This window comes from Bufo bufo, chromosome 5 (genome assembly GCF_905171765.1).
Source record: "Bufo bufo chromosome 5, aBufBuf1.1, whole genome shotgun sequence".
In the NCBI taxonomy this organism is placed as follows: Eukaryota; Metazoa; Chordata; class Amphibia; order Anura; family Bufonidae; genus Bufo; species Bufo bufo.
In genome coordinates, this window is record NC_053393.1 from 447,347,009 (window position 1) to 447,366,069 (window position 19,061).

The 19,061-nt window shown below is 43.1% G+C and overlaps 1 protein-coding gene across 4 annotated transcripts in view; it reads left to right on the forward strand.

The window, feature by feature from the left end:
• Nucleotides 1-19,061, forward strand: part of OSBPL3 (oxysterol binding protein like 3) — a 254,094-nt gene that overhangs the window by 176,055 nt on the left and 58,978 nt on the right. For 3 of the 4 annotated variants that reach the window (XM_040433631.1, XM_040433629.1, XM_040433630.1), the window contains 7 exons: nt 1,044-1,170; nt 3,316-3,419; nt 4,107-4,202; nt 6,130-6,283; nt 8,121-8,245; nt 9,792-9,893; nt 13,994-14,128. In XM_040433631.1, coding sequence (XP_040289565.1) covers nt 1,044-1,170; nt 3,316-3,419; nt 4,107-4,202; nt 6,130-6,283; nt 8,121-8,245; nt 9,792-9,893; nt 13,994-14,128 — 843 coding nt within the window. The remainder of the gene's footprint in view (nt 1-1,043; nt 1,171-3,315; nt 3,420-4,106; nt 4,203-6,129; nt 6,284-8,120; nt 8,246-9,791; nt 9,894-13,993; nt 14,129-19,061) is intronic. The other variant, XM_040433633.1, reaches the window with a different exon arrangement.

Here is a 19,061-nt window from a genome sequence, read left to right on the forward strand (position 1 = left end):
ATCCGTCTCACAAATGCATCAGTTTGCGTCCGAATCCTCTGACGCAAGTGTGAAAGTAGCCTTATTCAAACAGAAGCATTTAGCTGTGCTTTTAAGATCTCCTGCCGGATCTCACAACCAGACGGCATAAACGCCTATGTGAAAGTAGCCTTAATAAATTGATTGGATCTTCCACCAGTGGGTTATTGACTAAGACCGATATGTGAAGCGGTGGTCTTTAGTAAATGGCCCCCAATGTATTATTTGACTGAAAGGCATGTTTATGATGCTAACGTGCCCTTTCTGACAATGTGCACTTATGATGGGCACACTCTGAACAACCCATTTGTCAGGGTTTTCCACTAGCATGGTCGGGGGGGGGTGGGGACTGGAACCCTGTTCTCGGTGGAGCAAATAAGAGATATTACTGTATATTGTATGGGTGCATCATTGAAACACGAGTACACGTTTTGAGCGGTTTTTCTTTTAAAAGGGTTTTTATCGCGATCTATATATCATTAGCGCGATACATTTCTTAATATCTTTATCATGAGAATATTTTTGAGATCGCCCAACTGTACTCAAACATAATGGCTTGCTGTGCTACTCTGTTTGGGTACAGTAACAGCTGTGCGTCGCCCGCTCTGCCATTTCTGTAACTCCACCTCTTCTGACCAGCGCTTACTGTGGTTATTCCCATCTCTGCCATGGAAGGGACAACCCTTTTTAATGTAGACCTGAATCTTTTATAACTTGGCAGCCACACATCGCCATTACGCTTTGTTATTCTTTAACTGTGGCGCACGTGCTGTAAACCTCTGAAGCGCATGCGCTGGAGTTTAAGGACAAGCCCCCTAGGCCGGGTGTTCACGCTTGTAGAAGGAAGCAGTTGGTTGGAGGGATTGGCCATTTTCGCCGATCATATAGGATTTAAAATTCCTGATATCAATCTATTCTCTTAAATATATTATGATGTAGCCTAACAGATATGGCGATTTATAGAGTTCTCGTCCGCCTCATAAACAGGAGTGCATTAACCAGCGATTTCGTGCTTACTATCACAGGAAACGCCATTCATCAGGCAGAATTCACTGAAGCTGGCAGGCGGCCTGAACTTTTCCTGCTTAAATAATGACGGCAAAGTCCCAGCCTGGCTCCAGTCTAATGACGATATGGATAAATGTGCTAAAGGTAGCTAAATACACTGCGGCCAGTTGTGGCGCCTTCTCAATAAAGCGCGATAAATAATTCAAGTGATTTAGAATGGTGTGGTTATCCTTCACGTGCTTCACTTGTGTACTTAGAGGCTGCCTCTGCAGCGTTTCCTCACACTTCATTGTATTACAGATGCCAGCGTGTTTATGTATTGTGTAACAGATGGAGTGGAAGACATCGCGGAGACCGTGGCGCCATTTATTTCTTTACGCTTTAATATGCAGTGTTGTTTTGCTAGTGTCTTTGGATGTCCTGAATGAATCAAATGCTACAAGTTCTAATCCTCCTTGTACATTGTGTACTGTTACCAGCAATGAATCCCGCTCCGTCTGTGAGGCTGAGTTATTGCCACCATCTTATTTTTCGCTGTGAGACAGCTTATCTGCTAAGATTGGCAGTATGGCTTTCTCTTCATTAAAGGGGACCTGTCGCCTCTCTATATGTATTTACAAGACACTTGCATTTGCCATGAAATTCCAATTGCAGAACATCATTTCTCAGAAACTTTGCTTCGTTTCTCTGTTGTTCATCCAGAAAATGTGTAACTAGGAGAGTCCTAGCACATTGTAAAACTCCCAGCAATGAGTGGACCGTATCAGAGTGTTGGGACGCGTCCCATTGCAATTATAGTTGTCAATTGATTCATAAATTTCCAGAAGGAATAACTGAGGGAAGACTCGGTGCAGAGAAAAGATGCTCCAGAATTATTAAGACATGTCAGGAGAGCTAGCCGGTCCTCCTTAAAGAGGTGGGCAACTAAATTTATTTCAGCAAAATTAGATTAATAGGTCAGTCTTCAATGGCGGCTTGATAGCCGTCACTCCACGCCATCTCCATGTCAAAATGCGGAATAAGGCTTCATGCACACGACCGTATCCGTTTTGTTGTCAGCAAATCGCATACCCACAAAATACGAATGCAGTTCGTGTTGCATCCACATTTTTTTGCAGACCTATTAACTTCGGTGGGTTCGTGGTCATGGCATTTTGCGGACAAGTATCGGACATGTTCTGAAGTGACCTATAGATGCAGAAAGCACATGGATCATTTGTGTGCTCTACGCATCTGGATGTTCATTCCACAAAAAGATAGAATATGTCCACAAAACGCATACCATTGACCCATTGAAAAAAATGGGTCCACAAATAAAATAGGGGACAGCACGTTGACTGCATCCATATTTTGCGGCTCTGTGATTTGCTGACCGGTCGTGTGCATGAGACCTTAATCAGATTTTCCTATGAATAGCTTAAAGGGTTTGTCCGGGTTCAGAGCTGAACCCAGACATGCCTCCATTTTCACCCCGGCAGCCCCCCTGACTTGAGCATCGGAGCAGTTCACGCTCTGATGCTCTCCTCTGCCCTGCGCTAAATCACGAAGGGCAAAGGCATTTTTAGGAGTTCCGGTGATGAACCGGGCTCTCCATGGGGCTGCCAGGAAGCCCGGTGATGTCACCGGCACTGATGGGTGGGCTTTAGCACGGCCCTAGCCAGTAAAACAGCTAGGGCAGCGCTAAAGCCCGCCCATCAGAGCCGGTGACGTCACCGAACACACTGCCGGGCGGAAGTTTCTGCCCGGCAATGTGTTATGATAAACAAAAGAGCCCTTGCCCTGCGCGATCTAGTGCAGGGCAAGGGAGCGCATCAGGGCATGAGATGCTCCGATGCTAGCCTCAGGGATGCTGCGGGGGTGAAAATAAGGGTATGTCCAGGGTCAGCTCTGAACCTGGACAACCTTTTTAAGGTGAGGGTTTTGCCATCATATTCAATAATCAAGTATCATTTTAGTTTATTAGTTTTAATCTGCATTAGGCATAGTTCTTGCCAAAAACGGGAAAAATTGAACGTTTTTCTGCTTACCATTAAAGAGGATCAGACCGTTTTTGACAAGAAATTTACTGAGTGAATGTCCCCTAATCCTCCGATTGAGTAAGGTCTTCTTTCCCTGGAGGTCGGTGCAGTCTTATTGCTTTCTTGTTGAACACTGTTTGTGTATCATGTTTTTGGCAGGAAATGCATATCTCAGCAAGTAAGCAATTGAAGGTTTCAGAGCTGTTGGGTTCAGCCTTAAATGACTTGGCAGGCCAGAATTTTACAGCGGTGGTCTTCTTTTCTCCCACAGACCTGTCACAGTGTCACAGCTATCTGGTGGAAATGAGTCAACTTCTACAGAACATGGAGGTTCTTCATAGGACATATTCTGCACCTGCAATAAACGCCATCCAGGTATCCTGAGAAGCTCTGCTGATAAATCTTTTACACTATAGAAGTTTTAAAATCTTACTGACTCTTATTCATATGTTAAATATCATTTAGCGTTAATTAAAGGGAGTCTGTCACCAGGAAATTCACTGTTAAACCAGGCACAATGCCTTGTAGGACTAACTTTCACTTGCCAATCTGTAGCGTCATTTTGGAGAAAAAGTACTTTTAATCCATATGCAAATAAGCAGTTAAGTGCACCGAAGGCAGGCCAAAGCCACTCTGTGCACCCTCGTTCCTCCTGTTTCCTCTGCCAGCCTCTTCCTTACCACCTTGATTGACAGGACCTGTAGTGCTCACTGTGCAGGAACATGGACCTGTCAGTCAAAAGCTAAGGAGGCCCTGGTCTGCATAGTGGCTTATCGAACAGCTGATCGACAGGGGTCTAGGGCGTAGGACCCCCACCGATCAGTTAAAAAAAAAAATTGAAAACTCCTTTAATTGGTAAAATTTAGGTGATCGATTCCCTTTAAGCCCCATCAACACACTATGACAATACCTTTTAGGACTGTTGTAGCTTAGCAGTGTAGACTGAGGTTTTGGCTTGTGGTTTTGTAAGCTTATAACGTGCAGCTACTTCTTCGTGGTCATTATCATCCAGAATTCCAGGAAAGTGTTCTTCTAATAACTGCTTTTAATGTTTTATGGAAGGCTGGTGCTCTTGAAAGCCCCAAGAAAGAGAAAGGAATACACCGGAAGAAGTGGAGAACAAAAGGCAGTAACAAAGATGCAAAAGGCTCCTTACAGGTAGCACTTAGTGTTCTTCTCATTGGTCTGTTGATGAGTTCTTCATTGTGCTCTCTGACACCTACAACTTTTAGGAATATATTCTACTTGCTGCAGACAAATAACTGGAGCTAGACAAATATGAGTGCTTTCTAATGGTTAGTTTTATCAAAATGGTGCCTTGGACATCAAGCAAAATAGGACTTCCTCTAACTATTTTAGACAGTATTCATTTCTCATAATCTTAGACCACATACTAGTGCTAAGATAGAACTTCCATATACAGCCCATATAATCCACCAGTTGCAAATAATATGCAGCATGCAAGTAATACGGAGTATACAGCCGCCTGTTTTTCCACTGTGCATTCGGCTGCTTTTTTTCCCCGTATTTGCTGCAGATTTCATCCTATGCATTGCTTGCAAAGTGTAAAGTCTGCAATTTTTTTTCGCAGTGTGGGGATAAGATCTCTTTGCTGGGACTGTAAAATGCAGCGAGATTGGTCATACATCTATATTGGTAAATCTGCAGTGTGAATTTACCAATAAAGGGATTGTCCCATCTGGACATTTATGGCATATCCTAAGGATATGCCATAAACGTCCAGTAGGCTCAGGTCCCAACTCCGGGACCCATCCTACCTCAAGAATGGGACCCAGTCGCTTTGCAGTGAATTTAGAGATGGCCAGACATGCCGGGCTCCCTCCGTTTGCTGCTGGGTGACTTCCAAAAATTGTAAGCATGTTCTGATATTTTCAGAAGTACCATACCAGTGAATGAAGATAGCTGCACATGTGCGGCCATCTCTCCATTCACTGTAGCAGGACGGGTTCCCACTCTTGAGCTAGGACTGGTCCCAGTGGTGGGACCAGCACCTATCGGCTATTTATGGCATAACCATTTGGATATGCCATAATTGTCGATATGGGAATACCCCGTTAAAGAGCCTGCATAATGCATATGGTTCCCATATACCGTATTTTTTGCTTTTTAGAATGGACTGGACCATAAGACGCACTTAGGTTTTAGAGGAGGAAAAATAAAAGTGTTTTTCATCAGGCCTCAGATCAAACCCCCAATGTTAATCAGACCTCAGATCAGACACCTCCCCCCCCCCCCCCATGTTAAATAGACCTCAGATCAGAAGCCCTATGTTAATCAGACCTCAGATCAGACAAAAATAACTAAAAGAACGTGCTTGTCCTGCTCCAGACAGCGCTGCCACTCAGTAGATCCAGTGCTCTTCCTGCAGCGATGCACTGCGACCTTACACTGCACAGAGTATGGCACCACCAGAAGATCAGGGAGCGGTGAGGAAAGCCCGCACTAGGGGCACTGTAATCACCGCTCCCAGTTCCTAATATATTAAAGAGCGTTTCCAAGAGTATTCACTTTTTGGGGAATAACTGCGTCTTATAAAACAAAAAATCCGGTAATTGCCAGCCCTAAAAACTTGCAGTGGTTTGTTCAAATTTTAGATATTTTCTTCATACATCCATTGCACCTTTCTCCAGCAGATATGATAACCGTCTTACAAGTTTACAGTCAGGAAACATTGTTTTGACAAATGATATCCAACTTGGAGAACTAAGAACGGATGATAAGCCACAGGTGGCGGCTCCCGCTGTCCATCTTACGTGCAGCATGTAAACAGTAGCCTGTCGCCGTATTGTTAGCCGTTGTAGTGTTTTGACAGCAGAGATTACAAATGCTGTTTGTTCCTCTCCCTATGTTCCCGTATATAAATCCATTGTTCCTAAGGGTAGGACGTACAGACAAAATTGAACTGTAACATAAAAATGTTTCTTCGCACCAATCTATCCTCCAGCTTTCTGTTCAGTCCAGACTTCCACTTATTTCTTGGTATTTTCTGTCCAAGCGTAGAAAACTCCATCAACACATGGTATAAATTGTTATGTTTTCATTGTTCCCCCATTTTTTATTTTAGGTGCCACAAACCTTTGCCGGGAATGTAAGATTGCATGCTTCCAACCCAAACCTCTCCACCATAGATTACACAGAGGAGAAACAATACTCCAGCGGATCGGACAGCTCCGAGTTCTCCAAGATGCAGGACGATTTGTGTCATATTGCACACAAAGGTGGGAGAAGCCAGTGAAGACTGCGGTCTCGCTAGAACTATAAATGTCCGCCTTTGAACATGATTTATCTAAAAGCCTGTGCTGGTTATTTTCTTTATATATCATTATTACAGTTCGGTTTTGTGTTACAGAAGTCATGCTGCCTGCAGCCACCACTAGGGGGAGTTTAACATATGGCTGTATATAGTAAGCTCCTAAGTTCCCCCTAGTGGCAGCTGCAGGTAGCCAGAATTTAATCATTTAAATCTAGGCAGAGGATTCATAGTTCTGGAATGCAGAAAAATATATTAAGAAATTATTACAGAATATTGAAAAAACTGATGGTACCGCAGCTAGAAATAAGTGAATTAAAGGGGTTTTCCAGAGAGAGCAGAGATGTATGTCAATAAATTACAGGTTTTCTACAAAACCATTGATCAATCTAGTAAGCTCTTCCTCCTCTATAACATAGACATGGCAGTATGTCCTGCCAACTTCCCTCTAAAGGGGTATTCTCACTTTAAGACATTTTATAGTATATTTGATACATGCGCTTTTAAGGACTCCCTTAAAAATGAGGGGACAGGGCCACCTCTCCAGTCATGGCTCCTGTGACAAGGGGGTCAGGAAACCTTGTGTCGTGGGGATTAGAGCGGGACCCAGAAGGACCCTGAAATCAATATTCAGGAATAAATCTCTATATATTACGCAATTCTGGTCCACATGTTCTTGACATTTTTATTTCCTCTTCTATGATGGGATGATTTAGATGTCTCACATTTGGAGGTCACGTATTAGTCACAGTGACATCATTTTATCGTCCTGTGTATCAAGATGCAGACAGTCATGCCCTGTGCCCTTGGACTGCTGCCATAAGACGGATCACGGCCGTTTTTAATACATTTCCTCTTTAAAGTTCACCTTGTCTTTGTAGACTGTAGATATGATAAAATTCTTCCCGACATGGTGGCATACACACATTAACATTCAGGCGTGCATTCTGGCGATGTGTAGCACATGGAAGTGCGCTCTGAATGATTAGATCCGGTATTGTAGGGTGCTGGTCAGCCCCCTACAGCAGGGATGCTCAACCTGCGGCCCTCCAGCTGTTGCAAAACTACAACTCCCAGCATGCCCAGACAGCCTACAGCAGCACAGCCGGTTCTGTCGCCCCTGCTGCTTCAGCCATGATGAAATGTTTTGACTGTAGTGATGACTTGTCCATATACCGCGTGTATCCACTGCACTGGACTTAGCGGTATATGGCCTGAGAGTTGGGCAACCCCTTTAGGCCTCAACAGTCTGGAAAATGTGCTTTGTCGTCATGGAAGAAATTAATCTCACATTTCACCGACCTATATATGCGTCCCATTTTAACCATTTTTGGCAACATGTACAGATGGCAAAGGGTTTGGCACAGCAATCTGCAGATACTGTTTGGGCACAAAATATTATCATATATGTATATAACAGCCATGAGGCGGCCTTAGATAGTTAAGTGTGTGTAATTATGAGTTGGATAAATGTCTGCCCACTTTCACACTGTATTTGCAGTGTACGTTTTTTTTGTATGCAGCATGAAAACCTCTGACAAATGAATCCATACGCCCTCATTCAGGCAACGGAGGCCAAAAGTGTCCAGTAGAGTGCGCTATTTCATACAGAGGCATTCAGGAAAAAACATGCTGCATGGTATACATTGGGCAATCCACCAAACGTGTACCTATGAAGTGTGGAGGTCGCCATATATGCATGTTGTATCCTGATAAATTGGTGGCAAATGTGCCTTTGTGTCTTATCATGATGATGCGGTCATAAAGTAGTCGACATTACTGATATCCACTTTTGTTCTCTGCAGCTTATTTCACGTTAAAGTCTGCATACAGCGCAGTGTTCACCGAGCGAGAGAAGCTTAAGCGGCTATTAGAGCAAGACTCTTCCCCGACCCCTCAAATTATGGGTTTGAAGAATGCCTTAGCAGCAGTAAGTGACTCAATATGTCTACGTCATCCCGATGGATCATTTTCTATGCTCACATTTAGTTTGTGGGAGTTAATCATCTGTATGATGCTTTTGCTCACGTTGTGGCTCTGGTACCTTTCATATGTGTACTTTACAGCGTGTGCTGTACATGCATGCACTCTGCTTCCATACGTTCTGCCTAGATACCCTGCTGATTGTACATCCAGAGAATGGGGGTTACTTGTGCCCTGTCAATCCGCAGTACCTAGTGTACAGGGTGTACTATCCTCCAAAATTATAATAGAAAGTGACTTTGCATGCAAACAGGAGGACAACTCTGGTGGAGTTGATAGCCACATCTACGGCTCCATAATCTATAGGTTGATCTCCATTGCTTTAAAGGGGGTTTTCCGAGATTTTCTTACCAATGACCTATCCTCTGGATAGGTCATTAGTATCTGATCATTGAGGGTCCGACACCCAGGCCCCCGCTGATTAGCTGTTTGAGAAGGCAGCGGTGCTCCTGTGAGCACCGCAGCCTTCCCTCTGCTTTTCCTAGGCCAGTGATGACTCGCTCATCATTCACGTGGCCTAGGAGCAGCTCGGACCCATTAAAGTGAATGGGGCTGAGCGCGATACCAAGCAATGTATGGCGCTGTGCTTGGTAAGCTGCAAGAAGGAAGCGTAGCTCACAGAAGTGACGCTGCCTTGGCAAAACAGCTGATCAGCAGGTGTCCTGGGTGTTGGACCCCCACTGATCAGATGCTGATGACCTATCCTGGGGATAAAAACAAAACAAAACTGAAAAACCCTTTTAAAGTATAAAATAAGGACTGTAAACTTCTATGAGATATTTTGTATGTCTAGGTTGTATCAGCAGGACAGTCTATGTTCATATAGGGAGTTCTCTTCTTTGGACCCCGCTTTGTGTACTGCTGTGATAGACCCAGTCTGTCCTTGTGTTACATAAATGGCCATTCATTTGACTAGAATATTTACTTAAATTTCCAGGATTAAAGGCAATGTCTGGGCTAAAGATACTGATGACCTCCTCAGGATAGGTCTTCAATATCAGATCGGTGGGGGTCCAACACCCTGCACCTCCACTGATCAGCTGTTTCTGGAACGGAAACCTTACGAAGTTTACGGATTGGTAGCAGAAGGCCCCATACACTGTGTAGTTTCCAGCGTTGGAGTATTGCAGCTCATCTCCTATTTACATGGGATTGGGAGGATAGTGCCAGGTGTAGAACCTCCACCGATCTGATATTGTTGACCTGTCCTGAGGATAGCTCAGCAATATGTTTAACTCTTATAGGCATTCTTTCCTACTAACCTATGATTTACTGTCTATGGCAGACATAAGAACAGAAAACTTTTATGGCTGAGGCCCTCAATGTCTGCTGCTTGACGCTTTTATGAGCTTTTGCAACAGGCACAATACTATGTACACTTTTACACAGCATGTGTGCGCTCTATCATTTCCCATCAGCGCAACCCAGAATTGACCCGGTCTTGATCTATTCTATTAGTGTCTGTATATATATATTTTTTATTATTATTCCAGGCTGTAAAACAAAATGCTGAACTTAAAGAACGCTTACACAGAGTACATGCTGATTCTTTGCTTCATGATTCAGCCCCTATTGCAAAATGCAGTCCAATAAAGGTGGGTGCAGATCTCCCTCTTGAAAAAAATAGCTACCAAAACAAAATGGTTTATGGCCCTTGGATGAAAGTGTACATAGATACGTGTCATGGGTTAGACCTTGTCTGGGTGCAGTGTGTGCTACAGTCATATAGGTATCGCAGCTTCCATAAATCTGCAGACCCTCATATATGTGACCGCCGTGAAGCCTTTGCTGCTGTATCTTGAGTCTGTTCTTATGTGGTCCATTAACGCATGTCGTGTCAGCTTGCTGGAAGCAGGTCATGGTTCCACCCTTTATCATGGTATGATGGGGCTCTATAGTAGGTGGGGCTGTTTTTGCCTGTCCAAATTCAGGAAAAGCTGCCATGTGTTTTTGCCTTGCTGTTAAAGGGAACCTGTCTTTAGAATTGACCTATAGAGCTAATTACATGTTTCTACGGTTCATCCTCCCACCATTCATGGACTGACTTTGTTTACGCTCAAAAGTATTGTCTTCATGTCAAAAATTGGCTCAATGTACGTGACGTCCTCCCCAGGTAGCTCATGGAGGCACTGGGACATTTCACTGTTTGTGGCGAGTCACCCCCCGTGCTCTCCCGCCCATCTCGCTGTTACAGACCTCCCCTCTCACAGACTGCAATTCTGACGTCAGCCCCCGGCTGGGCGAAATCTTGAGCCGGTGCAGAAGACCTCTTTGCGCTGTTGCAATCCAGACATGTGCAGTGGGCAGAGGTGTATGCACCTTGCTTCAAGCGTTTACTGCGATCAAGCATGCTTGGCCGGGCGATGATGTCAAGAAGGCAAGAGGAGGTCTAGAAGAGAGAGATGGTTCGGAGAGCTGGGGGGTGACTTGTGACCCGTGTCATCCAGCGCTACCGTCTCAATGACTCCTTGAGCTACCTGGGGATGATGTCAGATATATTTTCAAAGTTGATTTTTTATTTGAAGACAATTAAAGCCAGTTTATGAATGATGAGAGGATGAACAGTAAGTAGCTCTGGAGGTCAATTCTGATAACAGGTTCCCTTTAAGTTATTATTTATTCATCTTTTACATTTTTATATCCGTTTTGTTTGGTTAAGGGGTATTCCCATTCCAGACATTTATGGCATACCCTCAAGATATATCATAAATGTCTAATAGATGCAGATCCCACCTCTGGAACACGCACCTGTCTCAAGAACGAGGATCCCCCAACCTACCAAACAGAGGATGAGTGGAGAGCTGTGCAAGTCTGCAGCTCTCTCCATTCACTTCCATAGGAGTTAGCTGAGCAAGCATGCCTCCCATAGAAGTGGTTGGAGAGATAACACACCTGCACCGCCACCTCTCCATTTACTCCATTTACGATCTTCTGCCTAGATGTTATAACGAACGGCTGCTTCACCAGGTGGGATGGGGGTGAGGGAACCCACATGGTGGAAATAGATGCAGGCCTCACTTCTGGGATGGGCCATAAATGTCTAAGATGGATATATCCCTCTCAAATGTAACTCCACTATGACGCACCACTGCCATAGTACTACATGTACTAGTAGTTAGTAGGGAAGTGCTTCTAAATCCGCAGTATAGCCCATTAGAAAACGGCTGGTTGTATTAAACTCCTTTCCAGTTACACTGTGGACCTGTTAAGGGTTCTCCGCTTTGGACAATACCTGTTTGACAGTAAGCTGATTCGTATCTACAATGAACATAAGTGCCCCCCTGCCGGAACCTTCAAACAATGGTGGGAACCTAGTAGTAAGTGTTAAATTTTCCTTCAGCACCACCGGTAAAATAAAATGGGTTGTCTAATCCTTTACAAGGGTTATAAAGGGCCAGACATATGCATTTCTTTAATTATCTCCGCTCTGACCAAGAGCTGAGGATCCAGATTCGAGGATTCACCACTTTTAGTTCAGATTTTTTCAAGTGGAGATCATCTACGAAAGAGTGCCTCTCACTCTGGAGGACCCTGCAAGTCCGTTCATTACATGTAGCCCATTGATCTCAACTTGTACTGTTTAATTAATTTCCTTTGTTGTGGTGTTGCTTACTGCTAGGTTCCCTCACAGATTAGAGATGATCATTGTGGTCTTCCAGTGGCAGGACACCTTGTGATCTGCTTATCATCTGAGGACCCCTTTGACAAAATTGGATTTCCAAAGCAGACAACCTTTTAACTTTTTAATGTTTTCATGAGCATTTGGTTCACTGTACACTTTATCCCATCCGTACTGTGTTCTCATAACCAGTATATTTGTGTAGGTGTTACCTGTCATTGTAATCCTGCCTGTGATGAGAATGAGAAGAAAACGGATCTCTACATAACAAGAGTTAGGGTATTATTAGGCCTAATGGCCAGTGTGAAAACTATAGAAGTTTAGGATTTTTGAAATTGTAGATAGTGACATGGAAAATTAAAAATATAAAAAAAATCACCTAACTTATTCCCTATACTGACACTATATTATTAAGTATTTCACAATATTCTATTACAAGAAATCGAACCTCATTTATTATTTACACTTTAAAGATTAAAAAATATATAATAATTACCATTTATGAGAACTTAAGGGCCGGGTCTGTTCATGTGGTAAATAAGAGTTTAGGTTTTATAGCTTTATTATGTAGAGAACCAGCTTGTCACATCCAATTATTCATTTATGAGCAGCCAGTTCCCATTTAGGGATGGCCTGAAGATTAGTGTTACGTGAGATCCACCATCGTTCTTATAAAAGAACTAAATGCATTAGGGTTTCCTGTCCCTGTGTCAGGAGACCAGATTGCCCTCAGGTGTATGGCAGAGAGGATATGGAATGATGACATTAAACTAGAAATGGTAGAGCTGGCTTCTTAAACATGAAGAAATCATGACCTACATAAAAATTCAGTGATTTCTGTGTCATCACAGCATTGGAAAGTGGATACATCCAAGCCAGTTGGGTATCGGAGCATGAATTAATTTTTTTGAGACTTTACTGGAATATACATGACTAGTAATATTGTCATTAGTGTGTGTATAGTATAGAGGGGTTTTCCACCTTTTATTAATGATGGCCTATCCCTATCATTAGATGACACTCTACTGTACACTACCGCCGATCAGCGGTTTGGCAATATGTTCGGCGCTGGAAGCAGACATCTCCATCTACTTTGTGACTGTGGCACCCCGACCTCTGGGACCCCCACATTATTCTGAGAATAAAGGCTTTGATGCTTTAACCCCTTAATGACTAGACCTGAAAAGGCCTTAATGACCAGCACATTTTTTTTTTTTGTGTCTCTATGCATTTCAGCAGCCATAACGTTTTTATTTTTATTTGCTTTGCTTTATTTGGGAGAAATGTTGTTGATTTTTGACGCTGTTCAGGAGTACATATATAAAAACCTTTATAGGTTCTCAGGGCTGACTGTGGAGGATTCCCCCAGTCTCTATTCAGGTCATGTTATATCATGCTGTAGTATGGACTGCGGTATGAGCAAAGGGTTAACGGCCAGAGTCAAAGCGTACTCTGGCCTAGTCTGTGAAGAAACGGCCTGCGCTAAAAACCCAGGCTTTTAGTGACAGCTGGTTTATAGAGCTCTCTGGAAGTTCTTTACCTACTCCCCCCCCCCCCCCCCCCCCCCCCCCCGCCCCCTCTTAACTGCAGACTGAGGATTGAGGACCTGCGCCATCTGCCCCTCAAGACAGTTGTTAATGGGTTAATTTTTCCCTGCGTAGTGGAACTCTTAGCCACCCTTGATGGCATATCTTCGAGGTACACTTTGAGGTGTGAATTAACCTTTAAAATGTATGCTTGGTTTAGCCGGAGAATATATAAAATCTAGAATGTTTGTAATATATTTTATACCCGTTTGGCGCTTTACTTTTTTTTTTTACTCTGTCAAGAAGAAATCTGTCATGATCACACTAACATGCTTTCCCAATCTTATCTGAAAGAATTCACAACTGAACAAGAATACATCCGTTTGCAGCTGCTTTTTAAGGCTGATGAAAATACTGTTAAACTTCGAAGTCTGTCACTTTTCAGATATATGTGCTTAAATTTTTTCCAGTTTATTTGTTCCAGACTGATATTCACAAGACTAGCAGTAAAAATGAAATAATGGATTATTTTTAACCCTATGACTATTAGGAGAGGCCATGTGACGAGAAAAGGCCCTTGGTTCATCAGATCTCCAATGAAAGCCACCTGTCTATCACAGATTCCCTTACAGAGTTCTTTGATGCTCAGGAAGTTCTACTGTCTTCGAGCTCATCTGAAAATGAGGTTGGTGTTTTATTTTTGGTTTCTAAATTATATCATATATCATTGGTTATAAAGTAGATGCTCAACAATAATACACTCAGATCAAGTGGGCTTTGTAAGGGGTAGAGAGGCACGAGATAACACAATAAAGACCATACTTCTGGCCAAGGTAGCCAGAAGCAACACTTCATCCCTATGTCTATTATCGATTGACGCCGAAAAGGCATTTGATCGGGTCCATTGGAATTTCCTAGACGCTTCACTGAGACAAATAGGGCTAGGTCCTAAATTCTTGAACAGAATACACATATATTCTACTCCTACAGCCAAAGTACGAGTAAACGGTCTATTGTCACCCTCAATAATACACAACGGCACTAGACAGGGATGCCCATTGTCCCCTTTACTATATGTTATAGTGATGGAACACCTAGCCAAGGCGTTTCGCACGAACCCCTCAATACACGATCACAGTGAAAGGATCATAGTATAAGATAGCACTATACGCAGACGACCTAATGCTTTGTCACCCAACCACGAATTTCCCTTCCTTCAAATTTGAAGGAATTTGAACGTTTCGGACATTTAAGCAACTTTAAGGTCAACTATACAAAATCAGAGATCCTGAATGTATCCATTCCTCAACAGTAATTTACCCATTTACTCACCTCGTTCCCATTTAAGCACCAGCCTTCATCAATAAAATATCTAGGAGTACAGATTCCTGTGGACACTGAACTACTATTCAAATTAAATTATCTCCCGCTATTAGAACGAACAATGAAAGATTTATCCAGTTTCAACAAAAAAGGACTATCCTGGTTCGGACGAATAAATGTCTTTAAAAATGGACATTTTGCCAAAATTCCTTTATCTTTCAAACAGTTCCCCTAACGCCTCCTTCCTCATTTTTCCGTACCTTGAAGACCTCAATTATTAAATTTGTTTGGGGCCCCATGATCCCTCGAATTGGTCTCACTACATTACATAGGCCAAAACCTGCTGGAGGGGTAGGTTTACCAGATCTTAAATTATATCACACAGCTTCATTTCTCAGGCTCCTGGACTGGCAATATCCTAGTCACTCAAAACAGTGGGTTCAAATAGAACAGTCTATTTACCCAGTTCCCCTCAAACTTACTCCATGGATTGACACAGATGTTCGCCCCCAACTCAAAACACATAACAAAATGACACAACAGACCCTAAAATTGTGGGACTCTGTCATCCGGAAAGGGATATGTTCTAGGAAATCTAGCCCAATTTTTCACAATCCAGCATTTCAAGCTGGTATTAACTGAGACCCTTTTCTGGGGTTACAGCAGACCCACGCTTTTATCACCTTCTATTAGGGGCTCTGTTGCCGTCCTTTTCTGACTTGTCCGCGAAACACCCAAATATCCATTTATCCTGGTTGGAATACGAACAAGCTAAATCCTACATCTCCTCAAAAGGAGAGAATTGTTTTTTCGGGACATCCTTATCCGAAACTATTATTGTCATCTCCGCCGACTCACCTGATTTCATTGCTATGTCAGAATTTGGTAGAGGACTCTTACCAAGGCAAACCGAGTTTTATCCTGGGCTGGGAACAGGAATTAGGAACCTCTATAACAAAAGAGAACCAACAAAAAGCATTTATATTTTCCCATAAATTATCAATGGCCTGCTCGGCTCAAGAGCTTATAGGTTTATGGCACGATGGTATAGGTACCCAGTTAGACTGCACAGGATATTCCCCTCTGTTCCGGAGTCCTGTTGGCGGTGCGGATTAGAAAAGGGAACTATGCTTCATGTCTGGTGGAAATGTAGCATGGTTCAACCATTTTAGGACAAAGTCTTCGAAATATACAAGCAGATTACAAAGAAATCAATTGAAAACACCCCTCAGATAGCGCTCCTCTCCATCCTACCTGGCTCCATTGCATCTCCGAAAAAAACATTCTAAGATTCTGTATTTCTGCAGCTAGATCCGTGATTCCCAGGGATTGGCGCACTACACCTGTGCCTATTATCAGAGGATGGTACCAAGATATGTTACATAGTGCTGGAATGGAGGAAATCTCTGCAGAGGTTTCTGGCCAATCAACCAAATATCACAAGATATGGTGACAATGGATTGACTTTCAGGACTCCTCAGATCTCTTAGCTGTGCTCACAGCATGAGTAGCTAATCTTACTGCCTTTTACTTCCTCCATCCCCTCCCCCCCTTCCTTATTTATTTTTTTCCTTTTCTCCCCCATTCACCTTCCCACCCTCCTCTTTTATCCTCTCACTCCATTTTTTCATCTTTCTATCCTTTTTCTTCCCAACTCCTTAAATATTCACCCTTATCTTGACCACTTAATAGTTCATGTTCATGAGTCTCAGTATCTGAATAGTGAAGGAAGAAACAGAGGCCACACCCCACGCAATACAGAATTTATTGCACTACAGAAGTATTCTTGTGGAAATTATGTCTGTTATTGATATATATGCAATTGATGTATAAACAGATACTGTGTAAGCATGTTACATATACAAACATTTTTAAATAAAAACAGTTTGAACATAAAGTAGATACTGATAACATGTCGTATTTGTACTTGACACCTTCAGCACCCTATGATTTTCCATTTTTGCATTTTTATTTTTTAGTTCTGCTTTCCCAGAGCCATAACTTATTTTTTTTTTCGTTCATAGTGCTGTCTAAAGACATGTTTTCTGCGAGACAAGTTGTACTTTATAATAGTGTTCCCTGTGTGGCAAAACTGACCTGTTACCTTCATTCTCCATGCTAGTAGGATGACAGCAATACCACATTTATATAGTTTTTCTTCTGTTTTAATATTTAAGAAAAAAACTTTGTAAAAAGAATATTTTCTCTGCATTGCTATATTCTGACCCCCATAACCTTTTTTTATATTTTACGTCTACGGATCTTAGTTAGTACTTATTCTTCCTGTGTGATCTATTTTGCACTGTAGGACTTTTTTTTTATTATTATTTTTTTGGGAGGTAAAATGGCAAAAAACTAGTGACTCAGCCGTATTGATTTTTTTCTGTTATGGCGTTTCCAGTACGGGATAAATATGTTTTTTTAATAGTATGGGTGTTTTGGGATGCTGTCGTGCAAATGATCCTTTTTTTTTTTTAAACACCAGTCATGAGATTTTAGCTCTATAAGCTAAACATATGCCCATGTCCGTACTAATAACATAATCCTAAACTGGCCTTATTAAAGGGATTCTGTCATGACATTTTAGGCCTATAACCTAAACATATGGCCAGGTCCGTACTAATAATCTGAATCCGAAACTGTCCTTATTAAATCTGCCTGTGGCTCTATTAGCACAAAAAAAAAAAAAAGTTTTTTATAACTCATAATGTTGATCAGACACCCCATCTCCGTCTGGTGCCCAGCGCCGCCTTCCCAGTTGAAATCGCCACCTTCCTCACCTCAGCCCCGCCTCCGCAATCGTCCGGTCCCTCAGGTTATGCCTAGTGCGCACGCGCGGGATCTGGCAGAGGGACCGGACGATTGCAGATGCTGGGCTGAGGTGAGGAAGGCGGCGCTGGGCACCAGACTGAGATGGGTGCAGCCGGGCACACTGTATGAAGCGACGTCCCCTTGGGCACCTTAGGTAGGTTAATGACAGGTTATAAAAACCAGTTTTCTGTGCTAATATAGCCACAGGCAGATTTAATAAGGACAGTTTCGGATTCAGGTTATTAGTACGGACCTGGCCACCTGCTTGTGGCTCTATTAGCCCAAAAAACTGGTTTTTATTACCTGTCAATCACCTACCTAAGGTGCCTAAGGGGTTTTCCGTTAATACCGGGTGCCCAGCGCCGCCTTCCCAGTCTTAATCGCCGCCCTCCCTGTCTACAGTGCCGCCGTCCACCTCAGCGCCGCCTCCGCAATCCTCCCGTCCCTCTGCCAGATCCGGTGCCTGCTCAGGCACCGGATCTGGCAGAGGGACGGGAGGATTGCGGAGGCAGCACTGTAGACGGGGAGGGCGGCGCTGGGTACGACCAGGCACCCGGTATTAACGGAAAACCCCTTGGGCACCTTCGGTAGGTGATTGACAGGTTATAAAAACCCGTTTTTTGGGCTAATGGAGCCACAAGCAGGTTTAATAAGGCCAGTTTAGGATTCATGTTATTAGTACAGACATACGCATATGTTTAGCTTATAGGGCTAAAATCTCATGACAGAATCCCTTTAGGTCTCCTCCTTAGGGGACTTGAACATGCAATTGTTAGATTGCTTTTCCCATAGACTAATAAATTACCATTGCAGCCTATGGGAGTTCCATTTAAGTTCCTATGGAGACCTGCCAAAGGCAAAGCTTCATGGGAACTATCACTGTAGTAGCCTCAGAGCCTTTAGAAGGTGCAAGGCTACCACAGGGAACAAATGGTTCCCCTAATCTCAGCGCTGAAGAGCCATTTGGGCCCCAGGATTGCAGCTTTCCTGGGAAAAAGCCTTTCAGATGCTGTGGTCACAATTGACCATGGCATCTAAGGGGTTAAGTGTCTGTGATCAACATTATCGCCAATCACAGACATCAGCTTTGGGTGTTTTGTTCTCCTTTGTCTGAGCAGAAGAACAGAAATGATTAGTGCAGATGGAGACAGAGTTTTAAGGTGCATTTACATTTTCATTGGTAAAAGGACAGTCAGTGGAGGTGCGGAGCAGTCATCAAAGGAATGAGTGATAGCTAGTGCTATCGCTAGTCTTCATATACACTCACCTAAAGAATTATTAGGAACACCATACTAATACGGTGTTGGACCCCCTTTTGCCTTCAGAACTGCCTTAATTCTACGTGGCATTGATTCCACAAGGTGCTGATAGCATTCTTTAGTAATGTTGGCCCATATTGATAGGATAGCATCTTGCAGTTGATGGAGATTTGAGGGATGCACATCCAGGGCACGAAGCTCCCGTTCCACCACATCCCAAAGATG